Source organism: Anguilla rostrata, chromosome 7, assembly GCF_018555375.3.
Source record: "Anguilla rostrata isolate EN2019 chromosome 7, ASM1855537v3, whole genome shotgun sequence".
Lineage (NCBI taxonomy): Eukaryota > Metazoa > Chordata > Actinopteri > Anguilliformes > Anguillidae > Anguilla > Anguilla rostrata.
The window spans coordinates 9,733,912-9,761,287 of record NC_057939.1 but is presented as its reverse complement, the minus strand read 5'-3'; the positions used below and the strand labels follow the sequence as shown (position 1 = coordinate 9,761,287).

Genomic DNA, 27,376 nt, shown 5'->3' with positions numbered 1-27,376 from the left:
GAGACAGAGACAGAGACAGACAGACAGACAGCAGACAGACAGAGAGACAGACAGAGACAGACAGACCGACCGACCGACCGCGCCCCGGGCCAGGGCGTGTGCGCTCACCTCCCCGCGCTGAGGGTCCAGGATTCGGGTGAAGCGGAGATCGCTGGTGGTCCAGCTGGTGTTGACGCTGTACACCTGCAGCTGCGAGAGCTCGAAGGAGGCGTTGAAGGCCTTGGCACTGATGCGGATCACGATGGAGTTGATGGACAGGGAGATGCCCTCCACCACCTTCTCCGCGAAGCCGTACTCGCTGCGGACAGACGGACGCGGAATGAGCGGGGCCGAGGACAGACGGACGAGCACCGGGGACAGAGAGGCACGCGAGTCGCTCACCTTTGACCCGAGGCCGTCGCTATGGGAGACGGGCCGTTGGGTGGGCGGGGCTCGTCGCAGGTGCTCATCTCCATCACCACCTTGTCGAGCGACTGAAAGAGAGAACGCCGCCGTGCCCGTCACTCAAACTGCAAAGAGGCCTCCAGACCCTGGAGCCCCCCTGTCAATCAACAGCCACACAAAAAAAAAAAATCTGAAGAATGTTGCTCACCAAGGAGATGGGGTGTGTCTTCAGCTTGGTCCACGGAATCTGCCAGAGAAACAGAATCTGTTCAGGCGCAGAGAAGACCGCATAATTCCTTCAGACCGACCGTATCTGCGTACGTAACCTAAAGCAGGCCAACTACGCAAACTCTCCCAGGACGCAAACCCGTGAAAGCGCTAGGCCTTTCGAAGAACGCTAATGGAGGGCCGCCAGGCGGAAGGCCTCTCCCTCTGCCAGATGTTTCTGAGAGAAGAACGATGTGGGAGGGAGGAGCAGCTGCGTGGTCTCTCTCAGCGTCTCATTCCTGGGACGACCCGAGGTTCACACCCCACACCGATGCACTCTAAAGCAGGCTTGGATCAGAGCAAACGGACTCAGTTATAGCAGTGAATGGGCGTAAATGAAAAAGGCCTCACAGAAAGGGTCTGATTCTGAGCACAGAGTCCTTTTCAAACTAAGATGTAAGCTGATCCAACAGAACTCTTGCAAAACCACAGTAAATATCAGGTTTCCCAAATGAGCTACGGAACGATTACAAACAGGGACCATAAACAAGCAAAGCAAAGTCATTAGTCAACTGTAACCTGGGGTCCACAGCGAGAGGACTCTTTTTGTGTTGCCCTACCAGTGGTGGGGTGGATCAGCTATGGTTCCATGGGTTGCCAGTGCGCAAGTATCACGCCCCCCTGTTTACACCAGGCCAGCACATATCATCAGTTGTCATGGGAGAGTGATACACCTCTCCTCCTGTCGGTGCTAGCTCTCACCTGTGGTACTACGTGGCAAACAGGGTGTTAAATAGTCACTGGCTTGCATTAGGAGTACTGAATAGTACTGAACTTTAGGAGCAGTGTTCCTAGCACAAGAGTGGGTGGCAAAGCAATCCGGTATGACTAAGGATTCCAAACTGGGGGATAAATGGGGAAAAATAATAAATGAATACAGGCGGATATTTGGCATCCCAAATGTGAGAACTGTATTCCAATCAACAGCTAACACTTTATTTGCATTAAAGATAATCAGACCTGCTGAACAGTTATTCTGGCCAGATTCAAGTCTGTGCATGCTTCTCTCTCTCTCCCGCCCTCCATTGTAGGCGCAGTTATCTGGGAAAATGAGTGAGTCACACTGAAATCTAATGGCATTTCGACCAACCTGCTTCCTTCCGACACCTTGGATAATTGTCAAGAATTAGCATTTCCCACAGGGGAGCGCTACACAAACAGACAGCCAGCCAGCAGGAAAAAAACAGCATTCAGCAGGCAAAGACAAAGATCCTACACAGTGCAAAGATATTTAGCACCGTGCTGCTTGCCCGCAGAGAACTACACACGGCCACCCAGCGACGGTTACAAATATGACTCTATAAGGATGACTCCGCAACTGCAAGACTTAGTCACAGGGTTCCGTGAATATTGCAAAGCCATGACTCCACCTCTTATTTTGAAGCAAAGCATCGAATCAATCTATCATGTACGATGACGTATGCCTAGTACAGAAGAACGTGAGAAATGTTTTTCACTTGTAATTAGCCTACATCTTCCAAGCGGAAAAAAAACATCACTTTGGGTGTTGAGTATACACATGCACACCCACTTGTACATTAATATTAATGAGCACTTCTCAGTCCAGCTATGGAGAACCTGGGGAAGTCTCCGCCCCTTAATGAGCTCACAATCTGTCACGCTGTCCGTCAGACATTAATGAGTGCAGCATTTCTGCTGAAGCTTCTTGTTCACATTAAGCTGTCTATTAATCACATCTTGCGATGAGATTAATTAAGCATTAACGTTGCCAACAAAAAGCACTCTGTCCAGATCTGAAATCATCAGCCAGCCCTACAATAATTTTCAATTTGTTATGGAAACCACCAAATATCTTTAGTTAACTAGGCTATTAAACACAGAGACAACCAAAAGCATTACCGCAGTTTTACTATTAAACACTGAAACCACAACGCCACATCAATTTACCATTAAACAGTGACACCATGACAATGCGTTCAGCTTATTAGCTTAGCATTCAACACTGAAACCATCAAACAGATCAGTATTGATTTAGGATTCAACACTGAGACCACAAAACAGCGCCGTATTGATTTGCTATTAAACGGAGACATTACACTGGGCCTGTATTAATTCACTATTCAAAACAGACACCTGCGAGCAGCCAGTATTGATCAGCCACTGTAAACTGGCCTCTCAGAACAGAGGCGCTGCATTGATTTTACGCTCATTGGCAGGAAGCACTGCGGTAGGGATGTACTGGTGCCCGCTGCAGGGGCAGGAGAAGGAGGGTGTGGTGGTGAGGAGGGTGACGGGAACAGAGGAGCGTTGGTGCCGCGTCACTCTGAGTCACTGCAGCACGCAGAACATGTTCCTCACTCAAGCCAAACTCAGGCATCATCCACAGGGTGTTCACTCAACCCAACTCTCAGGCATCGTCCACAGGGTGTTCACTCAACACTCAACCCAACGCTCAGGCATCATCCACAGGGTGCTCACTCAACACTCCAGTGAGTGTATCAGGCCGTTCTCTGTATTTACCCATGCCTGCCTAGGCTGCTCACATACACATGACACACACAAACAGGACCATGTCTGTCTGGAGGTTCACTGACAAAGAGGCAAGGAAAGTGTGTGTGTGTCTGTGTGCGAGTTAGCAACGGAAAGTGTGTGCGTAGGTATGCGTCACTGCACAAACCCAAGAATGCAATGATGTAATCCAGTCTAGTGAGGAGACCGCTCTCACAGTCTCTGCTTCCCTGATCCAAGGCTCAGACAAACCGGGGTGGAGTGATTGCACTGCAACACTGCAGCAGGTTAGATTACCACACGCTTCACTGTGTTAACTATCAACCCTTGCCCAGACTCTGCCCTACATTACACCACATTACGCCACATTTACCACCTCAGACTCAGACATGACACAGAATTACATGCCTGTGGAACTTCCTGGCTCCTGTACCCAGGGCCCCCTGTACAGCAGGTTCATTACCCTGATACAGTATCGCAGCTGCATACAACTGCAGCAATACAGGAACAACAGGAAGTACAGGAAACACAGATATGCTTCGACACACTACGTTATCCGTGAGATTTCACTGATACAACATGATTTATGTTACCAATATTTTATGCCGTGAAATATTCGCTGGGACGTGGTCGGAATGGTCTACGCTCACGCAAATTTGAACTAAGTGTCTCGGCCTCCCCGCAGTACGGTAACCAGCTTCTCTCGCTCGCCCGTCGCCAGTCCGCGGTTTATTACCGCGAGACAAGAGTCCGCCTCGCCAGCCCGCGCTAAGGCCACCACTGCGAAGCCCCGATAAAGCAGTGCCAGCTTTTCTCGACAGAATTACAGCTCTGCGTGCCGGGCCGAGGACCGCACTGCTGACCTCATCTAATGGCGCTGTAATGAGGCCACTGTGTGCTGCGTAGTTTATTGACACACTTTTTTAAAAAAGCACGCATTATCATTCCAAGCAGGTAAACTCATACAAATCGGCTAGGCAGCAGAGGTATGGTGACTGGCAAAACAGGTAGGCTTAATAGACAATGAGTCAGTTAATATATACCCATTTATACCAAAAAAAAAAAACAGAGAAAGCTATTTTTTTATTTGTTAAGGGGGGTGGTACAAATAGTTAACTGCCTCTACTATTACAATGGAAATGTAATTACTTCTGTAAATGAAACAATTTATCATATATATGGCTAACTACAGATTAGACAGCCGGGACAGCTCTTCAGTTAGATATACCGCTACATGGGTTTTCGCTTATAGAAAGAAACCACGTGCTTTCCCCAATTTTGAGCAAGCTATTCATCTTGCATAAAATCACATTGAGCTCTCAGGTAGCCCTCGAGTTTTCACCTAACATTCACTTGAAATGAAAACGTTTTGGAAGCGTTTATCGGGCACCTGCCCTGCGACAAACAGACACGCAATTCCATCCAAACAATCGCGCCGAAAAAGCAGAATTAAACACGGGTGTGCTCACGAGCCGCGCGTATGCTATTGCTCTGTCCACCGGCATTATCGCAACGGCCGGTCACTTATACTGCGTGGACCTAGCATGACAACGCCTCCGATTAATACGTCAGCGACAATGTCTTCATCTCCGAAGGAAGTTTCCTCAGCCGGCCCCGCAGCTGCTCAGACTCTCTCAGTGCCACGTTTCAGGGGGCCTCCTCCGCGTGATGCAACGCCCCCGAGGAGCGGAAGCAAGGACTCCAAACCTCAGCTCCAAACCCAGAGAGAGAGAGAGCCGCGGCCCTCCTGCGCGCTGTAGCAAGAGAGCCTTTTTGTGCGGTAAAAGTAGCCTTGTCCATTACGCTGCGCGTCATTATGTAACACTTTAAAATGAACCGAGGGAAACAGCTGCATCGATTACTCATCCTGCGCGGAGTGGAGCCGCGCAGGGCTAGCTCAGTAAACGCTGCAGCAGTAATACAGACCGCAATGAAGTGCTTACTTACACTAAGGGAATAGGCAGCTATATATACTGGAACTACGTGGACTTTCATTTAAAATATTATATTTATTTTCTTTTTTTTGCAGCTGTATGGCAAAAATGTGTATCTGCTCCTGTGTTGTGAAGCGTTCCAATATTTTGATCTCATATTTTATTTCAAGATACTTTCAGTACACTCCATTTCCACAAGGGCCAGCACTCAATATAACACCACTTAATTTACAAAATTATATTTGTGTAGCTGTCAAAGTATTTAAATAAAACATCACTTTGTGCGTGTGGTCAAAAATGCAGTGCCGGTACAGGACAGGGTTTCTTGCAGTGGCCTCTTGGCAAAAACCTGAAAACACCAAGATCTTGCCTGATGATGGTGAGGTGGTGAGGTCAGAGATCCCCAACCTGATTGAGGGTGGGGTGGCGGGGTCAGAGGTCGCAGGGCCTTACCCGAATGGATGCTTTGTTGCAGCCGACCTTGTTAATGGCCAACCAGGTGGGCAGGTCCAGCATGTTCTGCAGCACCTCCTCATCTAGCTCCAGGTTGGTCAGCTGACCCTCCCCCTTGAGCGTGCTCAGATTGATCTTGTCCGGGGAGAGGTTCTTGGCAAACCTGTGTCAAAGAAAGAGATGGAGATAAGGAACAACTCTGCAAGCAACAGAAATGACTCGTTCTAAGACCACTGAGCTCCACTGGAAGCAGGACTGTTAGTAAAGATTGTTACTAATGATTTGTGACCAATTAGAGCAAATGTAAAATTATTTTATTTATTTATTTATTTTTAAAGACAGTGTTGCAGTTAGAACTGAATATAAAACTATGATTTGATGTAGCCTGCAGCCAGTTGTGTGCAACTGTATTAAATGGAGACTTGTCCACATCCATGTATCTTGTAAGACAAGAGGACCTTAGATTACAAAAATATGAAGTGAATCTCCATCTGACCCAACATGGAGGGGGTTCTGGCTGCATTTGCAAACGGAGTTTGGGTCACAACTGGGGCCCCATGTATGAAATTGCAGATCTCGTGCAATCTCGTGTGTAAAGCACAGGCCTGTCTGTAATCTAAACACATGTCAATGAACTTTAAAATTACAGGTACGAGGCAGTTTGAACTTAAAAATAAATGTTTTGGCTCCTCAATGAGGTGACCTCATAATTGAATACAAAAGTTAATTTGATTTGTGCCCGAGAGCTATGGGGGTGTCATGTTGTGGCAGAACCAAGAGCTGGCAACAGATCACTGCGGCAACCAAGAGAAGGGAAGAAAAAGTAGTCAAAGGAGTGAACAGAAAGAAAAGGAAAATGATCAAGCCAAAGAGAAGCACACATGACAAACGACAAGGGCAGAGTGTCCCTGGCTCTCCCTTTTTGGATGACAGAACGGGCAGCAATGCTGGGAAGATGCCAGCAACCGGATCCATCCTCATCAGAGACCGCAATCAGCCCCATCTCAGAAAATTTCCAATATGAATTTCCCATTACTGAGGCCAATTTAAAATTCGGGCTTCAACGCACTCGCTTGCAGTAGAGTTGAAAAGTTTACTTCTGGCACTTTGAAATTCATGACCATGTTAGGAATGGTTTTCAAGATAACACCATTATTCAGCATATAATATAACTGCCCTTGGGCATGAGAGAATAAATGCACTGCACTGATTAGCTGTGTGTCATTGCACTCCATTGTTCCCCAAAGTAGGTTAGGCCTGTGTCATACACTTTGTAGGTTAGCTGTGTCACTTTGAATAGAGGTCGGTTTGGTACCGTTCGGTATTATCGTAGCGTGGGGATTGGCAGTGTTGTTATGTTTCCAGAGCTCGGACAGGCACGCAGTAGGCTGCACCCTGTGTGGATTAACGGTATGCTTGTGTGTCCAGAGGTGGGCAGGACACAGGCTCTACCCTCTCAATAGGCCATGTTACTGTATGCACAGGCAGCCTGCCACAGATCAAAGCTCACAGAGAATAAACGTGGCTGTAAACTGTGGAGAGGAGCTACAGCCCCATGGCCCAGCCATTAGCTGACCTCAAAATTGTTAATTATTCTCAGGCAAATTTGATAATACTGTTAATGTTTACCAGTAATGTCAGTAATATGAACGTTGTTGCGCTATTGTCCATTCTTTTGGTCGGGCAGTCTGGAGACTCTGGGCAGAAACAACATTGTTTTTTGCCAAGTACGTGAATAAATACATAGAAAGCAAGCCATCGATAATGGTGAGAGAGAAGCCTGCAGAGTTCAAAAGGGGTCCAACACAACATTAATGATTACCCAAAAAGAAGAATTAACCTTGAGAGCATTGGGAAAACCATTCCCACACACTGCAAGGATTTATCCAAATTCCACTGATCATTCACGACTCAATTTCCTATAATTTCTTTAATTGCCTGTCTCGTGCTTTAGTTTGTGATCCACACTACCTGGATTGCTGCAGTGAAACAGCAAGCGGACGCAGGACCCGAGCACTCAAGTTCAATTTCCTCAGCTCCTGGCCGTGCAGCAGTTCATCGATCCACATCGGAACGGCGTTAACAGCCGTACCGTCAGTTTTAATGAAAATGCGGCAGTTCGGCCGCGAACAGGGAGCGCTCGGGCCGTCTCCCAACACGGGCATCCATTATTAATCCTGACGCCCGTCACGCTTGTGTTCCAGCGCCGCCTACTCGCGCGTGCACTGTGAGGGGGGCGCGTTTTAGACCGAGAAAATTACAACCCGGCCCACTGTGTCCAATCAGAGAAGCCGCACGACGCCCCGCACAACGCAAAAACATCTGTGTGGAAGCGTTCCGCTCTCTCAGTCTGGGGAGGGCAGTCTGACTTAAAAATGTGAAATATGTAAAGCACGTGGGTGGAAATTTAGCACGCAGGTAACACCTGGGACAGCTACGCATGGCATAAAATTATGACGCAGCCAAATAGTAAAGACTGGCCTGGAATAGGCATCTCATTTTCCAGTTGGCGACGGACAAGATAGTTCTGACAGCCGCAACAGCAAATTTATTTACAAAGACCTGTTCAACTGTACAGGTCTGTGCAGAAATACAGCTTTCATGACTTCAGGCAGGTATTGGGTTTGCACCCAAGCCATTTCACACCCAAATGAAGGGGGGAGTAGGGGGGTTAGCAGGTGTCTATGTTTGTGCTACCTGTTCCTCAAGACGATAAGTCAATTGCGCAGGTTTCGGTGTAGACTGTCATCCCTTGTTCATACCACCACGTCATAGAAGTTCCTTTATTCATACCAATCATTTCACACACGTGGGACATGAGTCACGTGAAATAATTCTGCCGCTCACTCACGACAACGGCGGCCGCAATTAACGCCGTAGCGGGCTAAACGGTCGCCAGGCAATTTCCCCCTCACATAAAAAATGGCGGGACAGCGGCTGCGGCACGGTGAACCCCATTAAACGGATTTGGAACCAGACCCAGTCCAGGCCTCAGGATGACAGACTGGCACAGCTTCAGCGTTAACAAATATCACCTCAGAGTCCATTATTATAGATTGTCCTTTATCTTGTCCAGACAGAGCCACCATTTTCTCATGCTCTGGATGTGACGCTCAGGAGAAAAAAAAGCATCCCCACATTATACACTGAGGACAAGGCACGTGTCCAGCAGTCTTACTGTACACTTTACGAGCACCGCAAGCTGGTGCTGCTCCTGCCCATCCAGTCTGTGTGACTGTAGCTGTGCATCCCATTACTCCAAACTGGCCACGCAAAAGTATGTAAAACCAACACAAATATATAAACAATCAGAAAGTAGCAAAAAAAATTTCCAATCACACTTGTGTATTCAACAAAATCGATTTGTACTGCTACAAAATCTAGAAGAATTATTTTTTAACCTTAGAAACTTCAAATTTCACACAATAATCGACACCATTGTATCCTTGTGATATCACTGGCTAACATCCCTAATGGGGCAAGAGCACCCATTCACTCAGTGTTTCAATAATTAACCAGAATCATTACCTCAGTCAACAAAGATGTGCTACATTGGTATTTTGTAGAAATGTGCAAGAGCGTATCCTAGCACAAAGTGTGAAGTTGACCAGTCGCCTGTGGAATCATATAAATTAAAGCTAAAGTAGCACATGTAGTACTGTAGTATGTGTAAACCTGTGAAACCATGGCTTCGAAAGTCAACCAATAAACGTGAAAAATGTGCTCCAATGTCCTGTTTTCCACCATTATGAAACTGAATCAGCCGCACACATATATTCAATTAAAAGATGTATACAGGGGTTTGTTCATTAAACAGGATCACTCGATAAGATGATGGTCATCCAGTGACCTAAATGTTTTTGTTGCCATACACAACTCACACTGCGTGTGATAAATATTAAAGGAAGTTATGATTTCATTTCCCTTGGTAGCGGTTAAACACAGTTATGTAAACTGCATGAACAAGCCAGAATTTCCCATGATATAGAGCAGCATAACATAGAGCAGATATGTATATGCAGACTTTAATCAGTCTCTCAGAAGCCAACATGGTCTTTCACTTGAGAAAAAAAAAAAGATATCTCCACTGGCTCCACCCTCCACAAGATGTTAGTATTTTTGACTGCAACTGCATGCTGCTGCACGAATTTTCAATGAGAGAGGTAAGGCTGTTGTCCCCATATTACCTATATCAAATATGAAAACATTCCTGTTCTGCAAGGTAGCGAATTAATTCATTTTCTTACTCGGATTAAATAGTCATCAAATATGAATTTCCATACTCCCTCTGTTCACTCCCTCTGATCCTCAAAACATCTCAACATGGCCCAGGGGTTTTCATTTAGTTCAACATTATGTGTGGGAGTCACAAAGGTTTATAACCCAAAAACTGCTTAAAAACTGCACAAACTTATTAAACACACATTAAAATTAAACGCATACATTATTTATAGTAGCTATCCTGGTCAATTAAGCAAATGCTTTAATGCCAACGTACAGGACAAATTATTAACATTAACAAAACATTCAAAATAAAAGCTCAACAGCTACTGGAGTACAAGCTGATGCAAGTAGCAAGTGGAACCTTCGACCCTTTGGCAAGGGAACTCCCACACAGGATGAAAGTTCATCTAGGTGTGGGAGATTACTGACATTGCAACATGTAAAACACCTGAGGACTTCAGTTCAGCGTGGAGGATTTAAGAGAAAGGCCTTTCCCTCATGGCTTTGTAGACTGGCCATAGCCAAATAAACTCAATGAAATGTGTTTTTGCACGACGCTGCAGAACGACAATGACATCAGGAGTAACGATGACGTCATAAGATGCTAGTCTCCACGGTGACTAGGGGCTGCAGGCCTCTTCTCTTCACGGGTTGGACTGAATCTGTTCAGACCTAAATACAAGCTGGCTGAATGGTCGCTCTACTTTGGTTTACAGTTGTTTCTCGAAGCCACAGACGACTGCGTCCCTTCTGCTTTCTCTTTACACTTTTAACCACTTCCTCCTAAGCATGGCCCCGCTCCTATGAAGCACAGCAGATTCACTAGAACCAGATTCAACTGGAACGCACAGCTGTGTCTATATACAGCAACCAGGGACTAGCCTGTACTCTCCAATGTAACCAGGGTTATTACAGAGTAAAGGGACTGAATTCTACACACAAATTATGCGACCCATTGTGTAAAGACAATCGTCCATTTAAAGTAAATTACCTAGGCTATATGTAGCATTCCGCTCCACAGACAGGGTTTTTAAAGTCGGGCGACACTGCTCAGAGTTGCAGAAAATGAGTGTGGGTCCCCGTGAGGAAGAGGAGGACAGCAGGGCTGGGGCGGAACACTCAGACTGATGACTCGGCTCAGTGTGACACGCACAGTCTGTGCTCCCCCCCCACCGCCCCATCTGCTGTAGGGGAGGTGGGGGGGAAGCAGTCAGCCCAGGCCCAGCTCAGGAGCAGGCATGAGGGACTGAGCCGCGATGTGAAGAGATAAATTACTCTGCCGCACATCTGCAAAACATTGAAGTAATTTTCTCTTACCGTTTTGCACAACCCCAGTTCCTCAAATACGGCAGCCTTTGATGCCATCTTCATGTGGTTCTCGGGCGAGGCTAGCATCACATATCCTGCTTCGGCTTTCACAATGAACTGATATTGCAGCTACCAATCTAAAATATTAACTGTACAGATGACAACTCTATTAAATAGCCCATCGATAAAGGACACTGGGTAGATGCTAACTGCGTCAAACAAGCGTGAATCTGATTACTTTAGAGGCCATGGGGACTGGAGACGTATGGGGTGACTGACCTTGCATGGCATTGCCTCGAACAGAGCGTAAAACTGCAGAGAAATCAGCAACGCTGATATAACTTGACAGGCATGCATTTGGGCCAATAATGCCTCTGAAAGAAGTCCTGAATTGATGCGACTGAATAACAGTAATAATAAACAAACAAAATGCTTCTACTGGGTGGTACGTGCCAGAGTCTCATAGGTTAAAATCAGTGCAGAATATTCTGTGAAATGCACAGATGTTGGGTAACGGGCAGCATTATGCTTGTAAATAATAGAAAAGGCATCTCTTGTTGGCATACCACTCTTCCCCCACATACAAAAAGCACTTCCTCTTTTCACTAAGACTTCCCCCTCTACCAACCCCACCCCCACCACCGCCAGGTCAACACCTCCCTACCCCTAAGAACAATCTCTGTGGGAAACACTGACATACATACCTGAATCACCTGGCATATGTGCTTGCTGTTCCTGGCTGCAACAGACAGATGGAAACAAAGGAAGACAATGGCAGAAAGAAAGAGATACTGAGAAAGAGAGAGAGCCAGTACCCCAGCGAGTTCATTCACTGCTGCAGTATCTCATTGTCCACTGGCTTCTCCACACCTTTATTACGCTCATAAACAAAGTCCACCTGCCTGCCACCTCTTTCCCTATGGTACCCACAATGCACCAGCGCACGCCAGATTGGATCTCCACTGCAGACCTACGCAGGGTTCTGTCTAATTGAATGAAACAGATGTCGAATGCAAAGGCGCACGGTAACAGCTGAGCAGACTATTTATTCCTCCGTTAAGAGGTAGGCCTGAGACAGCGGGGAAAAACAGCCTCAGGCTACGTTTGACTTTGCCACTGGATTTATTTCAGAAGCAGAGAGACGGAGACGTGATTGAGAGAGGCGGGAAACCGGTCATGCCACCAGCGCTGGGGAGGCCTTGAACTTGACCTGAGCGCGGGGAGCGGAGAAAGGGCCTCAGTGTTGTTGGCGTGACCGGCCCACAGAGGCAGCAGAGGCGGACTCGGTGTGTAATGTGCACACACACACACACACGGGCCGGCGACGCAGCCGACAGCCGCTGGGCCGAGCGCCGGAGCGCAGCTACGGTAAACAGAGTGATGTCATACGCGTGAAGGTCAGGGAGGAGACCCTCGCCCGCTCTGTTGCCAGTCATCACTTCCCAGAAACGGCACAGGCGTCACCAACGGCCGCGGAGGCGCTAGCTTTCCGGGCGGCGTTCACGGACAGTTCAGTCCCCAACTGTGGCAGCACACTTTAATTTGGGGTAAAATACCAACTCCACACACCCATTTGCACATACTCTTTTAATACACACTTATGTAGCAGCTGTGCTCCCCAGGCATAAAGCAAGGGTATGCCTGGGTAATATGTACTGAGCAGTCCTGGAACATGTCCAGCCCAGTTGCATTCCAGTGCAGTCCAGTTCTACACAGCCCAGTGCCAGTAATGATGTCACAAGCCTGGGGCCAGTGAAATATTTATACACATCATCAGACAAGCAGGGCCCATGACTCTCTCAGGTGACAGGAAACTCGAGCCACCTGCCGGTCTCTACCGGGCAGGTTAACTCACCTGGGGCACAGTGGCTCTCCTCCAATCATTGGGAGCTTTGAACAGACCCCAGACTTCTCTCATCCAATCAAAGTGCATTCTGAACAGTCAACACAGTCTCCCCTCCAATCACACTGCATTAGTTGCATTCGCTCTGTGCTCAAACCAATCAGCCTTGGCTCACAGGGGCCATTCAGAACCAAGAGACCATGACCATACAGAACTAGGCAGACAGTAAGACAATAGGCCTGTATCCAGGACCAGAGGACCACTGTGTGTCAAGAGAAGACACTCAAAGAGACATTCCCGAGTGCCCTACCTCTACATAGACTCAGAGACACTTGTACCCTCCTGAATGTCGTACCTCTCCAGAGACTATTTTGGGAGTTTCTACGGGAATGCATGAGTTTCAGTCACAATAATTGGATGAATTTTGTTCAGTGGACTTGTAATGCAACTGGAGAAGAGAGCTTCCTTTGTTGACTGCCAAGAGTGTTTCTACCTATTGAACAAGTCAGCTTAATGAAAACCATTTTAAAAGCACTATGGAAGAAACACAACTGACTCAGACTTGATAAAGCACAATCTTGCCCATTTTTTTCCATTCACTTTCAAAGTAGAAAAAGCAGAGGGAAATGTGTAGCATTACAATACCTGCAACCAACATACCAGTCAGCTCATAAACACGTGCACAGGCACACACACGTCTTGTGGAGCAATACATGCCCATAACCCTGATAAGCCCTATTCCCAAAAGGTCCAAAAAGTAGCAGTCAACACACAGCTGCTAGCCTTCAGAGTTTGACCATTCCAAAGAGTCCACACCTCTTTGCAATATTGACATCCCTACAGACAGGTGGAAAGTTTAAGAACGCTCCCATAAATCCTAATTGCAGCAGGACCAATAAAAGTACAAGCCCTCAGAGAGGCCAGCAAAATGTCACCCATGGAGGGAGGAGGAAGAAGGAACAGTATCCGATTCACAGGGTCAGCCTAGTACAGCCTAGAATACCAACCAAACTTGTTACAGCAGGAAGCATGCTTAGAACCGCTAGCTTGGGGGGAATTTCACAACTTAAATCTTACACATGTCCCTATTACAGCCAGAGGTTTAAAGAAGCAATTATGGCACCTTGCGCCACAGTACAAAAACAGCGCCCCACCAAGAATACAAAACCTCAGCCTTCTTGAAACAATCCCAGCTCCCTTCACAGTAAACTGAACATGTGATCATTTGAGCATATAAACCCAACAGATCCGGGAAAAGAAAGTCCACAGAAACACAGTTCCTTGTCCACAGTACTCAGCAATCGCTTCTCCCCGTTCTGGTTAACAGGGGAAAAGCACACCAAAACTCACTGCCCTCAACAGACCACAAAGCCATTTTAGCCATAAAGAGGAGCACAAACTTGGCAAGGATTCTGGTACTAAAAATGCAAAGAGGAAGCTCGTTTAGGGCATTGGCCTCAGCAATTGTCCAGGCCCGCAGCCCTCAACTCCACAGGTATTTTTGTCGGTCAGCTGCATCAGCCTAAAATGACTCAAACCCTCCGGGCAGTACAGTGCAGCTTGAAGCAAAGAAAACGTAAAGCATTCAAGGAATACTTCAAAGCTTGTGCTTACGCACTGATGCTAAAATTAGAAGTAGAAGGACAGGCCAGTATTTCTTATAAAACCGTCATTCAACAAACCTTTTTTTAGTGAAAACGATTTTTGTAGATTAATGGACGGATCTTCCGGACAGCGTAACGAACGTGGGACGTGGGTACAGCACTGCAGCGTCAGGACACACTGTTCTTGTTATTTTTTCCCATTACTCTGAGTGAGGCAGGCAGAAACTGGTGGCACTTTTTATGATTTTTATGTGAACAGGGCGCAGCGAGCGTCCTTGATGTGGGCGAGCTCACGGTGGGCAGTAAAACGCTCAGCTCATCGCCACCAACCACGATCGATGACTGCGAGTGAGAAAATCCTGCAACAGAGAAAATGCAGGCTAACTGCTCCATCTGGTAGCAAAATTACTCGTTTGGGAGGCCCTTCACAAAATGAAATCACTTAGTTTAAACAGCTATTCACAGGCACCTGCCCTTGGTTACAAATGAGAGATTATGCAGAATTGATAGTTCGTAGATTGTTCAAGTGTAAAATCAAATCATAAAATGTAAAACTAGTAATAGGGATGTGGGTTGAGGCAACATGTTCCTCTTGAAAGATGCTAGAATTCAACTTTGTTCCCGCAATCAGCAAATCCTAAGTGACATAATCAATCTACACACAGTCCCAACAGGCACTCTAGTGAGACTGTACAAGGAGGACAAAATGGACACACAAAAACAGAAGATCTTTTAATTAAGGCTACCCTCTCCGTTTATAAACAGCAGATGGATACAGATGTAATTACCATTAATTACATGCACCCAATCATTGGACCTTGTAGTTGTTTGTTTAACAAGAATTTGCCATTTTCCTCAATCAGTTCTTTCTCTGAACTCCTCTTCCTTATCATCATACAAATGTTTGTCTTTTCCCACAAAGTAAATACACTGTCCATTAAGCGTAGTGAATTCATAACTACAAGCTGCTGGATGCTCAGCTTTACTTTCCACTGTTAACTTTGGATGGTCTCCCCTACCCAGTATACACATCACCGATATCCCACAGACCCATAGTGCATCCAGCTGGCTCAAACCAGTGCTCTACAGTGCTCCCAGTTCAGGACCGTCTTCTCTTGAAAACTGATGTGCGCTAACTGGAAAAAAAATTATTTTGAAGAACATCCACTAACTGAGATGCATTAGCATGCTTATGTTAAGAACACATGTGCTCCTAGAAAAAATGCTAGCAGTGTCTTGCAAATGTTCACATTTCTTCATTCTTGCACTGCCATGTGACACCAGTCCAGATTACCAATCTGGTCGTCTCAGTGGGTTCACTTCTGCCTTTCAGTGATGCACTAGTCCGTCCTGAAGAAATATCAGTCTGCTCTCAGATAGTCATGGGCCATTGGGTTGTTGTGGAGAAGAAATTAGACATTTGCAGGCTGAAGCTGAGGTTGGCATTTCAGGCCAAACGGGAGAAATGTAAAACACTGTAGCGTGGCAAGTTCCCAAACTCAGTCCTGGAGACCCCCAGTGTATGCTGTGTTTCCAGCCCAACTGTTTCTGCAACCTCTGAATTGCAGACAAGCTGGTAATTGTTCTTTGTTAGACTTTTACTGCCAATTGGCCACATTATGTCAGAATATCCTGTGTGCAGTATGATGAATGAGTCTTCCGCATTCACATTCCAGTAAATTTAGTCAGTCAAATCTATTAATGCTTTTGTTCACCCTAATGTGCCGAATGAGATGCAATTCCGGTTGGAAATAACATTTTTAATTGAATAAATTATATACTGGCAGGTGAAATCAGCTGGGGCCAAACTGTTGAAAGAGTGGATGCCTGGTCATTAAATCAAGACCATTTGTGCAAGATAAAGAAAATTACAAGAAGACAAACTGTACTATGCTAAATAAGGTTTGAGAAAAAACTAGGGTCTGTTTTCAAAAACTCACAACCTCTGATAAAGAGAACGCACACTTCTGTAGTGCATTCTCTTTATCAGAACAAACTCAAATTACAGTGTTTGAGTAGCTTCCTGTACAATCGGGCCTTGGTCCAAAGAGCTGCCCATATCTGAAGTCCTCCAAAATGGGGAGAGACAGAGTATTATACAATCAATACAACACTTCGGAATGAGGTTGTTCCCACGGAGATGTAACACCAACACATGCCACCGGAAAGCCTGTCACGCTTGATCACAGAAACCGGTGCAATCAAAGGCAAGCAATGAACATTTTTATTGGCTGGACCGCAACAGCGGGGCCAGTCCTACAAACGCGAATGTCTGTGACCGACTGACTGAGTGATAAAGTTACACCGCGCATGTCTGTGACGTGGGCCGGTTCGGTCCAGCCATACACTATACTTTTAACCTGGTCTTGTCTTTTTTTATGCATTCTTCCAAGAGAGAGTAGAAGAAGCAGTCGGTCTCCATGTTCACTACATTCCCAAGTGCAAGCCTTCTTAACAACATGCCCCATTGACATTGTGCTTGCTACAGTCCAGACTGAGTCTTTTACACATGGCAAAGTTGCACCGTAGCGCTTCTGTTCTAAGCTTTAACACGGTTACACTATAATGGTCTCAATGCTTGCCCTGAAAGAAACAATGCAACCTCAGTAATGCTGGCAGGTCAGGGGGCATGATCTAGGCCTATTAGGGGCTTGATCCGCACAGGCATTGTCTACAACCGTAGGGCTGTAATGTGTGTTAAACATAACTGGGTGTCTTCGAAGGGCGTAATAAAAAGGTTAACGGATGACATTAGGCCGAAGATAAATAGTGCTCCTCTCGATTATTCTTTAGCTGGACAGATTACCAATTTGCTAGGTCTAATCATTTTCGTAAAAATTATGGTTTACTGGTTTGGGGAGAGAAAAAAAAAATCTCATTGTGATTCACGCTTCTGAATGAACATCAGTTTCAACCTTTTCTTCATACTTCAGCCTAACAGAAACATTGGCAGGACTGACTGTGTCTACCAAAGGAAAGAGAAGTCACTGCTGATTCAGACACAAGATATACAGATAAGATATGCGGAAAAAATGAACGCGAAACAGGAAATGAAACAGCCATTTGTTGGGCACAATAAAACAAACGATTTTAAGGCATTTTTGCTACACGGCCATGGATGCATTTGTTAAATTACAGTGCAAGACAAACTTGGACCCCCCCCCCCAGACCACCCACCTGCCCCAGACAGTCGACAGTTTGTGTGTGTGCCCACTCAATCAGCTGGCGGGTTGAAAATCTTAAGCTTAAGGCCTTCGTGCACAGGAAACGGGGTTTGGAATGGACTCAACATCCTGATCGGCTGATGGGTCAACGTCACACTGAACACACAGAGAACCAGGGCCAAAGCACCCTGGACCTTAGCACCCCGCTGTAGAAGAGCGACCAAAACAGCCTGAACTCTAGAATTTGCACTTTTGTCCAGTGGCACAAACACCACTGGACTTCACCTGTAAGCACAAGGTTGCTGAACACTGAATGCTGGCTCTGTGTGCAGAAGAGTCACCTTCTAGGACACACTACTGGCCACACAGTGTGAGCTGTCGGTTTTTCCACCAGTTCTGATTACCAGCACTGCATCTATTACCAGGTTTACAACAGCCAATGAGGGCTGCCAAAGGGTGCATTTTCCTTTTTAAAAATAAACCCAACCAGTTGAACTTCATGTGCATTGCACCATCGTAAGTCAAGAGGTTATCTATAACATCCATGCCTTCTATAGGTGCGAGTCAGATCTAAAAGCTGGCAACCCTTCGTAATCCAACCAAACAAAAACATCCTTGTATTTCACAATTAAATTAATGCGATTTATCTTCATCAGCATAACAGATTCAGTCATCAATTCAAACCTGTTTTCAGCCTTTAAACTTGACCGTACGATCAAGGCCATCTTTGCTGTTTTCAGCCAAACTGGCCTGACTTATTGTCATGATATCGTAATGATTTTTGATTTATAGGATTTGAAAAGCCAAAGGTTATTTGAACTTTTATAAAACTAAAATCACGTAAACTTCATTTTGAAAAAACATCAATTTAGGTCAATTTAGCAAGAAGGCAGTCCGACGTATCTGAGAAGAAATAACGTTACTTGACGTCTCGATCGTTTCTGGTTTGTTTCTAATTAAATAAATAATCGGTGTTGGCGCATTGAGTTTTATTTGGACCTCGTAACGTCACGGGTTTTCCTTCTTTGGAAACACAATACGTCACTAGGGTTTGGGATTTTTTTTTCCAGGCAGTAGCATGCCTTAACGTACGGGTCCACGACCAAGCAATTTAAGCAAATAACTGAGGCGGCCACTGCCACAGTATCTGCCATTCGTCCCGTAAATATAATTGTGTAGTAGTATCTTGCAAAAAATAAAAGTATAATGTCATTAAGCATTTTCTACCAATTAGCAATATATAGATAGGGACTCCCACGCTGAATTCAATAAGGAATACGCTTTCAAAATGAAAGGGAAAATGGAACAGTTCCTTCGAAAAAATGTCCAAGAAACCGTAGCTACAGAGATCCAATGAATGTTGTGGAAACCAAGGACGGAGTCAATTTCGCAATCGACCTAACAACTTCACCCAGTCTTAACACTGCATCTGTGCACCGTTAACGCTACATGGCAGATATTAGTAGCCATACACTGTCCTTAAACTATCGTGACATGAATGGCACACCAATTCAATTCACATAGCCTACAGCAAGCAAGCCCGACGACGGCTTGCTGCCTCAGATCTTCTGTGCGTAGCACACCTACTACTAGCTTTGGGGACCATACTGTATTAAAACGACACTGTTCTTTTTGAGCCTTCTTACAGCAGCCAACATTACCTTGCTAGTCCTCCACAGTGTAAGTCACCTCTAGCTAAGACAAGTAACAGCATTGCTATCCCATCTGCTTATCTTTGAGTAGCTACGTGACGTAGCGAGTTAAAACAATCGGGGACTTTCTAATCGGTATATTATTGCGTCGTTTAGCCATCTGACCCGAAACCCACTCATCTCTCTTCGGGGTAAATACGAACTGTAGCTAACCTTTTAGCTAGCAAGTCAGCTAACTTCGCTAACTTGATACAATAATTCCCTGTTTGAATTAGCAAACTGGCCATCTACCACCTTCCCACATTAGGGAAGAATACTAGGAGCAATCAGCTAGCGAGATGCCTAGCTAAGACAGCAAGCATCATTTGATAGCGAAAGGTAAACCGGTCTTTCTCAATGTTGCAACGCTGAAGATAACGAAACGAAATGGATTGTCGTTGTGGTGAAATACACTAGCAAGCCGGCTATCAAACGTTAACTTTAATTGAATTCATGGTTGGTTAGTTACAACTGTTGGTGACAAATAGCCTTTGGTTTACTCGCCGTACACTCAGTTGTTAACATGATAATATTTAATCAAACGATCAACAGCCACCGACCTGGATAGATGTTTGAGGATCTGTTTCTTGATCAGTCCAGCCATGACTGAATGAATTATTTATTCCTAAATGCTGTTCAAATTCTCGTGGCCATGGGCAGCTTCATTCTAGAGGTCCTTGGTTCCTGGTTTCCAGCAGAAAAACAAAAAACCGCTCCAAACCTCCTAAACACTGCACAACGGTTAACGACAGACTACCAGCCATATCTAACCTACTTTCTGACTGGAGTCCATCTTTTCTGCAACATCACCTGGAGACGGGCCTGGTTGTGCTCACAACGCGTCGTAGAGGCGGGGCCAAGGGGGCCGACTGCTTCTAAAACGAGGCTTGGGGCGGTGCATTTACGAGCTAGTAATCCATACAGATCGTCTATTATAACAAGATATGTGACCTCATGGTTAACATTTGAAATTCCCATGTCTGACCCGTTACAACACAACAGCCATATCAGGAAATGAGAAATTCTGGCCAGAAATTATATTTCCACCTAGTCTAGGCCAAACAATTCTAACACGGCCTGGAACTAGCTCAGAACTCGGAATTTTATCTCTCTGTCATTAGCTGCTGCATAGATCTGGAAGTGTGTTTACCATCCATTGTATACTGTATATACTAGACACAAATTGTCACAACCATTTTTGGTGTAACACTGTCCCCTTGAGGAATTTAATACAGCACAGAGTATCATTATAGTGCCCTCTGCTAACTATATAGACTGCAAGGAAAGGGGCAGGGGGGCAGGTACATTCCAGTCAGTGCCCTTAAATAAATCCGTACTTTTTCCCCCTCCCACTTTTGTTTTTCCACTTTTGTTGCCCCGCAATTGCCCCGCTAAAATCACATAAGAGACATATATCACCTCATCGATCGTTCTTCCTGCAGGGGAAAAAAAAAACCGGGTGGACAAGCATGGTAGAATAAGAAAGGCTGGGAAGCATGGTGCTGCCAGGTAGACAGGTTTGCCCAGTGCCAGTAAGCACACACTGGCAGGAAAAGCACGAACATGTAGGAAGGTGGTGTGCCAGCAGGTAGTGCTGGTTAGTAGGCAGAAAAGAATGGTACTGGCAGGAAAGAAGGAAGGCAGGTGGCAGGTACAGCATAAAAAGCTATGAATAAGAAGGCCTGTGTGGTGCCGAAAAGCTCACAACCAAGCATGCTGCCAACTGGCAAGCAAGTAGATCTGCTAAGTGTGGCAGATCCAGACAGGTGAAAAAGGGCTAGTGCTAGTGTTAGTGCTTGAATATAGATTATGTATATTTCTACTGGTAGACTGTCTGCCATCCTGTGAAGGTATTTTATGATTCTCAATCCTACAGTGATTGGTTGTTCACAGCCAGGTCTTCAAGAACAGAAAGTTCTAATAACCTGAACTCTGGTGCTGCACATAGCCTTACAGACATTTTTTGCGCTTCTGCACTGTTCGCTCCATTGAAAACAATGAAGGGTAAGTCATTACTGCTTGACTGTACTGTCTATGTGAAAGAGCTAAAAGAATGGATCCTTGGAGAATGCTGTATAACTGAGGAGAAAGTTGATGGTGAGTTTATTCCATGGCTGCTACCAACATGCCCAGCGCTTCCTACTAAGCTGTCTTCTGCCCTCTAGTGGTCAATTCTGTGGTGCTAGTGGTGACCACCGTCGCACTTCTGCACAAGAGCTGCCACAAGTAATTTAAACTTCTTTGTGGTTTCTTACAAAAAAAAAAACACCGATCACATAATCTATGGAATTTCCTATAATGTACTAAAACAAGAAAAAGTCACCATGCATGAACAGCCTCAGATCCATAAAGAAAATAATTTAGTTATTCTAGTGACTGCAACCTTCATCTTCCCCTGACACATACATAGTTACATGTTACATAGGCCAAGAAAGAACTACACAGTATGGAATATTCTACATCAGCCCCATATTAATTGTGTTGGCTAAAAAGTATAGCCTCAAAAACACCTACAGATGAACTTTGGAGAGACATATCCTCTTGAGACTTTTATTCTGGGAGCAGTCATATACCCTATAGCCCAGAACTCAATCTGGATTGTGATACCCACATGGGGAAACACACAATTGGCCATAAGATCTCACAGGCAGAGGAAGGAAATTCTCTTGAGCATTATATGGTTGATTGCAGCAGCTGTGCAATCATATGGTGCAGTAAATGCAGCAGATCAGCCGGCCAATCACAGGGCGGGAAGAGACTGGCTGAATTCCCAAGTTTAAAAGGGTGTGCATAGTCTTTTCTGCCCCACTGAATTAATGTAGATTGTTGGAGCAAAGGGGGTGTAGGTTTCTACTTGCAGCTGGGTAATGTTAAAATGGGAGAAAATGTAGGAAGAGTGAACTATAAATGCCATAATAATAAAACTCAAAATTATGTTTTTGGAGAGTATTGGAGTATTAAGTATTACCATTGATCACAAAACATTAATACAGGTCAAGTTTATGCTTTTGGCTGGCTAGAATTTAAAATATATGCTCATTATTATTACTACACAACCCCACTACAAGCATTTAATACTATGCCTGAGCAGTATGACACTTCTGCTCAATAAACAGAAAAAAATATATAGAAAATCCCCCCGGGAAAATAAACTGCATCGCTAGTGCTTAAATCAGCCGGAATAGTAAAAGCACAGAGTTTATCTCTTCCAGTTAACTGTTGACAGAGGTCAGCCAAAGGTATTTCCTCTTGTGGAGGTAAGCAATTGCCATAGCAAGCTTTATTAAGTAACTCCTTTGCTGATTGGCTGGGCCTGGCACAACGTGGGCGTGGCCCTGTGAAAGGAAATGTGATTGAAAAGTCATGGGGAATTTTGCCAACTTTTTGCTTGCAGTTCTGGCTTCCCTATGCTCTGGATCCAGGCCAAATTGCAAAGTGACAGTCCAGATATCATGGTTATTTTCTTTATTTTGACCTTTCTCTGTCTAGGTTTGTGTAGGTTTCAGTGTGAAGCGTTTGACTGAATCTCAGTTCTACAGCCCATTGTGGCAGAATATCCATTGTCCGACAGAAGGAAATTCCATTGTGTATGTGTTTTGTGACAAAGATGATTAAACATCAATGATGTAATAAGGAGACAGCAGGGCTTTAAGGCTGGGAATTAAACAGGAATTCTGCAAGCAGGTAAACCCTGTTTCAGAAACCCAGCGGTGGCCTATGCTCAATATTTATATCACAAAACAACGTAAACGACCCCAACTGTCAGGTGTTTTCTATGTGAATCGCAGTGAGACCTTTAGGCTACATAGCACCTTTCAAGAAGCCTATACGAGCGTAAATCACGTCTATCTGCACCAATGTGTAGCCCCCACCTGTGAAATGTACAACATACTGTATCTGTACAATAACGAATACAGTGCGCGTTCTGGGGCGAATCAGTTACATGTAGTGTAATCATAAGTTTAATAATAAACTAAAATGTTTTATGGCAGTCGCGTCATTAAATTATTCTAAGACTCTCTTTGGTTTACATTTAAACCCCCTCCCCATAGTACTAGAAGCGGATACTGTTCAGCTCTTCTGCATTTCATTGGACAGGGGAAGTGATGCGTTCGGGGAAACGTCGCTCCCGTTTCTGCTCCACTGCCACGTATGAAGGGCGGAGTGTTACCCGGAGCATCCCCACAAACACAACGCGCCCGGTAAAAGATGCAGTTTCGCATTATGTTACACAAAAATAACGTCGCTGTATTTCCCCTGTTCGTGCTCACGGTCTCATGTGTATCATTTTACATTGTTAGCTAATACAAAAAATCTCGAATATTCCCCCGGCAAAATAAATTATGCAGAAAGTTTAATTCTTCAAAGACCAAAAAAAAAAGAAAAAGAAAAAAGAAAGAAAGAGAAACTGCTAAGTTGTTGCTTACTTTATATTACAATTTCAGCTGCTTGGCCGTGGTTTATCGACACGGATGACAGAACACTAAGAAAATGCAACACAACACAATGATTTAACAAAATTATAATCTAATTCCAACCATGTAAACGCAGAAATTATTTTTCTCTTAATTCCTGCTACATGTGAGATTCCATTGCAGTTTTAAAAAAGATAACGCTTACATTTTAGAGTGTAACCATTCTGAAAACGCTTTCCTTTCTTGTAGCCTATCATCTACAAACATCTACAGCCAGAACCCCGGAGTTGCAGCTCCCAGGACTTTGGTGGAATTGCTGGTTCTACTAAAGAGACGCCCCTTCTTTTGCATACCTCAACGCTAGGACAGACACGATACACTCAGTGATACGCTGAATGCACAGTATATTAGCATCTATAACCCCCTGAATAATCGATTTCGGCTCTCATTTCTATACGCTGCTAACCTCCTGCTCCAAGCATGACTGCGAAACACAGAAATAAGAATGCAAGTGACAAGAATTCCACTTCTATTCAAGATGACGTGGCGAAGAAAATCACGAAGGCCAGCAAAAGCACCGACTCTACTGCATCGGGGTCAGGGACCTGGACAAAGGCTTTGGCCGCGCTCAGTTACATTGCACTGGTAGCCGCAGCCGGGTTCGCTGCCTTTTATCTTCAAAAAGTGGTAGAAGAAGTTGGCCAGATAAGTAGCAGGACAGAAGCAACCATCCAGAAAAACGCGGAGCTGACAAAGAAAATGGAGAGCGCCCTGCAACAGGTAGGCAATTTCATTGAGGACAAAAAACCGAGTTGACACTGTCCGCTTGATGTTACTTAAATCGAGATGAGGACGTTATGTGCGTAACGGCATTCTGCGGACCCAGACGGTGAAGGACCAATAGGCAACAAGTAGCATTTATAATGAAATAAAAGTTTCTTGGCATTACATAGTGTGTAATTGACTCAGGGGATGTTGAGAGAAACGATACCCCTCCCCCATTTAAAGTATTACAAGCCTATTTGTGGTCATGTATCAAAATATTTAGTCAAAATGAACTAAAAATAAATAAATAAATAAATAAATAAAAACAGCACGGTCTTGTAACTTTGTAAGTTAAGAGACAAGTGTGGCTTTACGGAGCAGCGATCAGTTGAACTTTCAAAAATGCCATATTTTCAACCCCGCTTGTTCTAGAACATACCCTCGCCATTACTGTAAAGTAAACCGGACCAGTCTAATGTGTTCACTACAAAGCATTTCAGTTTGCCCGTAAGGTTCAACATGAAATATCTTCAAAAGATAAATTGAAATTACGTTTTCCTGTCATCTCACCTGCGTGCATGAATCGAGTAATTAGGCCATAAATGTTGCTTTTGACATACTGGAATATGTCTGTGATTCGGCTTCCTTAACGTTTTTGATTGTGACTCATCTGCTCATCTGTTTGATCAAACTGTTCAAACAGTGAACACGCAGCACAAAAAATCAGTCCTCCCTACAGGAAGGGTAGCCTACAGGAAGGTCCACAATGCAGAAAGTGGCATGGTGGGGGTTGAGTCTTGGAAGTGGGATATCTTCTCTGATACAGATCAGTTTAGCAGTATTCATATGATGGCCTCATCACATCCCCATGAATTAATGTTATTTTTAAAAACACAAATATATGTCCCATTGAGAAAACAGTCTAGAGTGTTCAGATAATTGTTTGTGTATTAGTGGCACTGCTGGGTCTAGATGTGTGCAATGGTAGCAGCAAACCACTCTTGTGTCTCCTTGTGGTTGAAAGGTTGACTCCTTGAAGCAAACGGTGGACGGGTTCGACTCGACCCTGGGCAGGATGCAGACGGAGCTGGACAGCGCCGGGTGGGCGCTGCGGAAGGGCGAGGCGGAGACGCGGCGGGTGGAGGAGGCGCTGCAGAAGCTGCAGAACGAGCTCCTGCAGGACCTCTCGGAGGGGATCCGGGAGCTGAAGGAGGCCCGCGATCAGGACTCCTCGTCGCTGGAGCGCATGGTGGAGGAGCGGCTGACGGAGCTGACCCGCTCCATCGGCGACAGCGTGGCCGAGTTCGCGGGGGCACAGAGTGAGACGCAGACCCAGCTCAGAGACCTGAAGGCCAGGCTGGACGGCGTGGAGAGCCCCGCCTCGCTGAAGCGCGAGCTCCTGGCCGTCGTCGAGACCGTCGGGGAGCTCCAGGCCGCCGGTCAGGCGTCCGAGCAGACGGCCGAGGCCCTGAGGAAGCAGATAGCCGCCGTGGGGGCGGAGCTCCAGACCAGGAACGAGGAAGTGGCGTCCACAATGCAGGAGATTGACTCGGTGAGGGAGCTGGTGCAGAGCACAGCCGGTGTGCTGAGGGAGTCCGTGTCTGCAGCCGAGGTCTCCGTCAAGCTCCTCAATGACCAGGCCCAGAGCCTGCAGTCTGGGCAGGACATGGCGGCGGGCAGCATCCAGGGCCTGGAGGAGGGCCTGCGGGGGGTGGTGGCGCAGGCCGAGAAGACCGGCGAGGAGGTGGAGGCCCGGCTGAAGGCCCTGGAGCAGAGCGCCGATGCCTCGGCGGCCGCCACCGCGGCGCAGACGGAGAGGGCGGAGGCCCTCCTGGCCAAGCACGACGCTCACGAGAGTGCGCTCACCACGCTGGCGAGGGACGTGCAGGGCGTCCGAGCGGCCGGCGAGGCGGAGGCCGCCCGGCTCCAGGCCGCCCTGACGGAGGCGCAGCAGGCCCTGGCGGGCCAGGTGGAGGCGCTGCAGGGCGACCTGGGGGAGCTCCAGAGCAAGGTGGCCGCTCTGGGCGGCCGGCAGACGGAGCTGTCCTCGCGGGGCTCCGGCCTGGGCCAGCAGCTGGAGGGCCTGGGGAAGAGGCTGAAGGCCCTGGAGGAGGAGACGGCCAAGGCCCCAGCGCTGGACACTCTGAAGGCCTCGGTCAGCCAGGCCCAGAAAGACGTGCAGCAGCTCAGGAACACGATGGACAGCTTGACAGCCTACTCTAAGAAGGTGGAGGGCCACGAGGTGGCCATCACCTCACTGAAGAGTTCACTGGAGGAGACCAAAGCTTCTGTGAGCACGCTCTCCAAACAGAAAGCACCCGGCAAGGTCTGATGAGTGCTTGGGGGGGTCTAACAAAGGGAGGAGGAAATGCTAGCTTTAGGGAGGGGAGGGGTGGACTACTGCTCTCAGACCTAAGCTACACACTCAGACTGCACTGTAGTTTTTGTTCCATTACAATGTTTTCAGGGTCTTCACCAATCCCAGCTGCAACTGAATCATTTTACGGATGTTATGATTTTGCTGATTGTGGTCGTTTTCTAAAATAAATGTTCTTTTGCCATACAAAGCTATGCACATTATTTGTCCAAACAGGGCCTGGGTGTAATTGAGTCAGGTAAGTTTTAGGCGGTTGTGTATCAGGCCAAAGAGGTCTACGGTGGAGCAAAGCATGCAAGGCCACCAGGCCTGGAGGCACAGCATAGACCATCAAGGTCCTGTGTGGGAATAGGTACTTTGCTGGCTCTAAGATGATGTAAAACCAGGCAGTCAAATATATTCCTAATAATAAGCCACTCTAGAATATTTCACTGTTAATTAAAACTTCCCATCAAATTAAAAATTATCTCTGTAAGAC

The 27,376-nt window shown here is 46.0% G+C and overlaps 2 protein-coding genes across 5 annotated transcripts in view; one reads left to right on the top strand and one right to left on the bottom strand.

Annotated features, from left to right (window-relative positions):
• The window catches only part of bltp3b (bridge-like lipid transfer protein family member 3B), a 38,203-nt gene extending 17,990 nt beyond the window's left edge, over positions 1-20,213 (bottom strand). For all 4 annotated transcript variants that reach the window (XM_064342703.1, XM_064342705.1, XM_064342704.1 and 1 more), the window contains exons 1-5: positions 19,902-20,213; positions 5,508-5,670; positions 593-631; positions 382-473; positions 109-298 (exon numbers count right to left, since the gene is read on the bottom strand). In XM_064342703.1, the coding sequence (XP_064198773.1) occupies positions 109-298; positions 382-473; positions 593-631; positions 5,508-5,670; positions 19,902-19,945 (528 nt within the window). In that variant the 5' untranslated portion in view covers positions 19,946-20,213. The remainder of the gene's footprint in view (positions 1-108; positions 299-381; positions 474-592; positions 632-5,507; positions 5,671-19,901) is intronic.
• Positions 20,214-24,004: 3,791 nt separating this feature from the next.
• On the top strand, positions 24,005-27,088 carry ckap4 (cytoskeleton associated protein 4). Its single transcript, XM_064342698.1, has 2 exons — positions 24,005-24,536; positions 25,546-27,088. Exons 1-2 carry the CDS (start codon positions 24,237-24,239, stop codon positions 26,851-26,853), a joined length of 1,608 nt encoding a protein of 535 aa, XP_064198768.1. The 5' UTR covers positions 24,005-24,236; the 3' UTR covers positions 26,854-27,088.
• Positions 27,089-27,376: the final 288 nt, after the last annotated feature.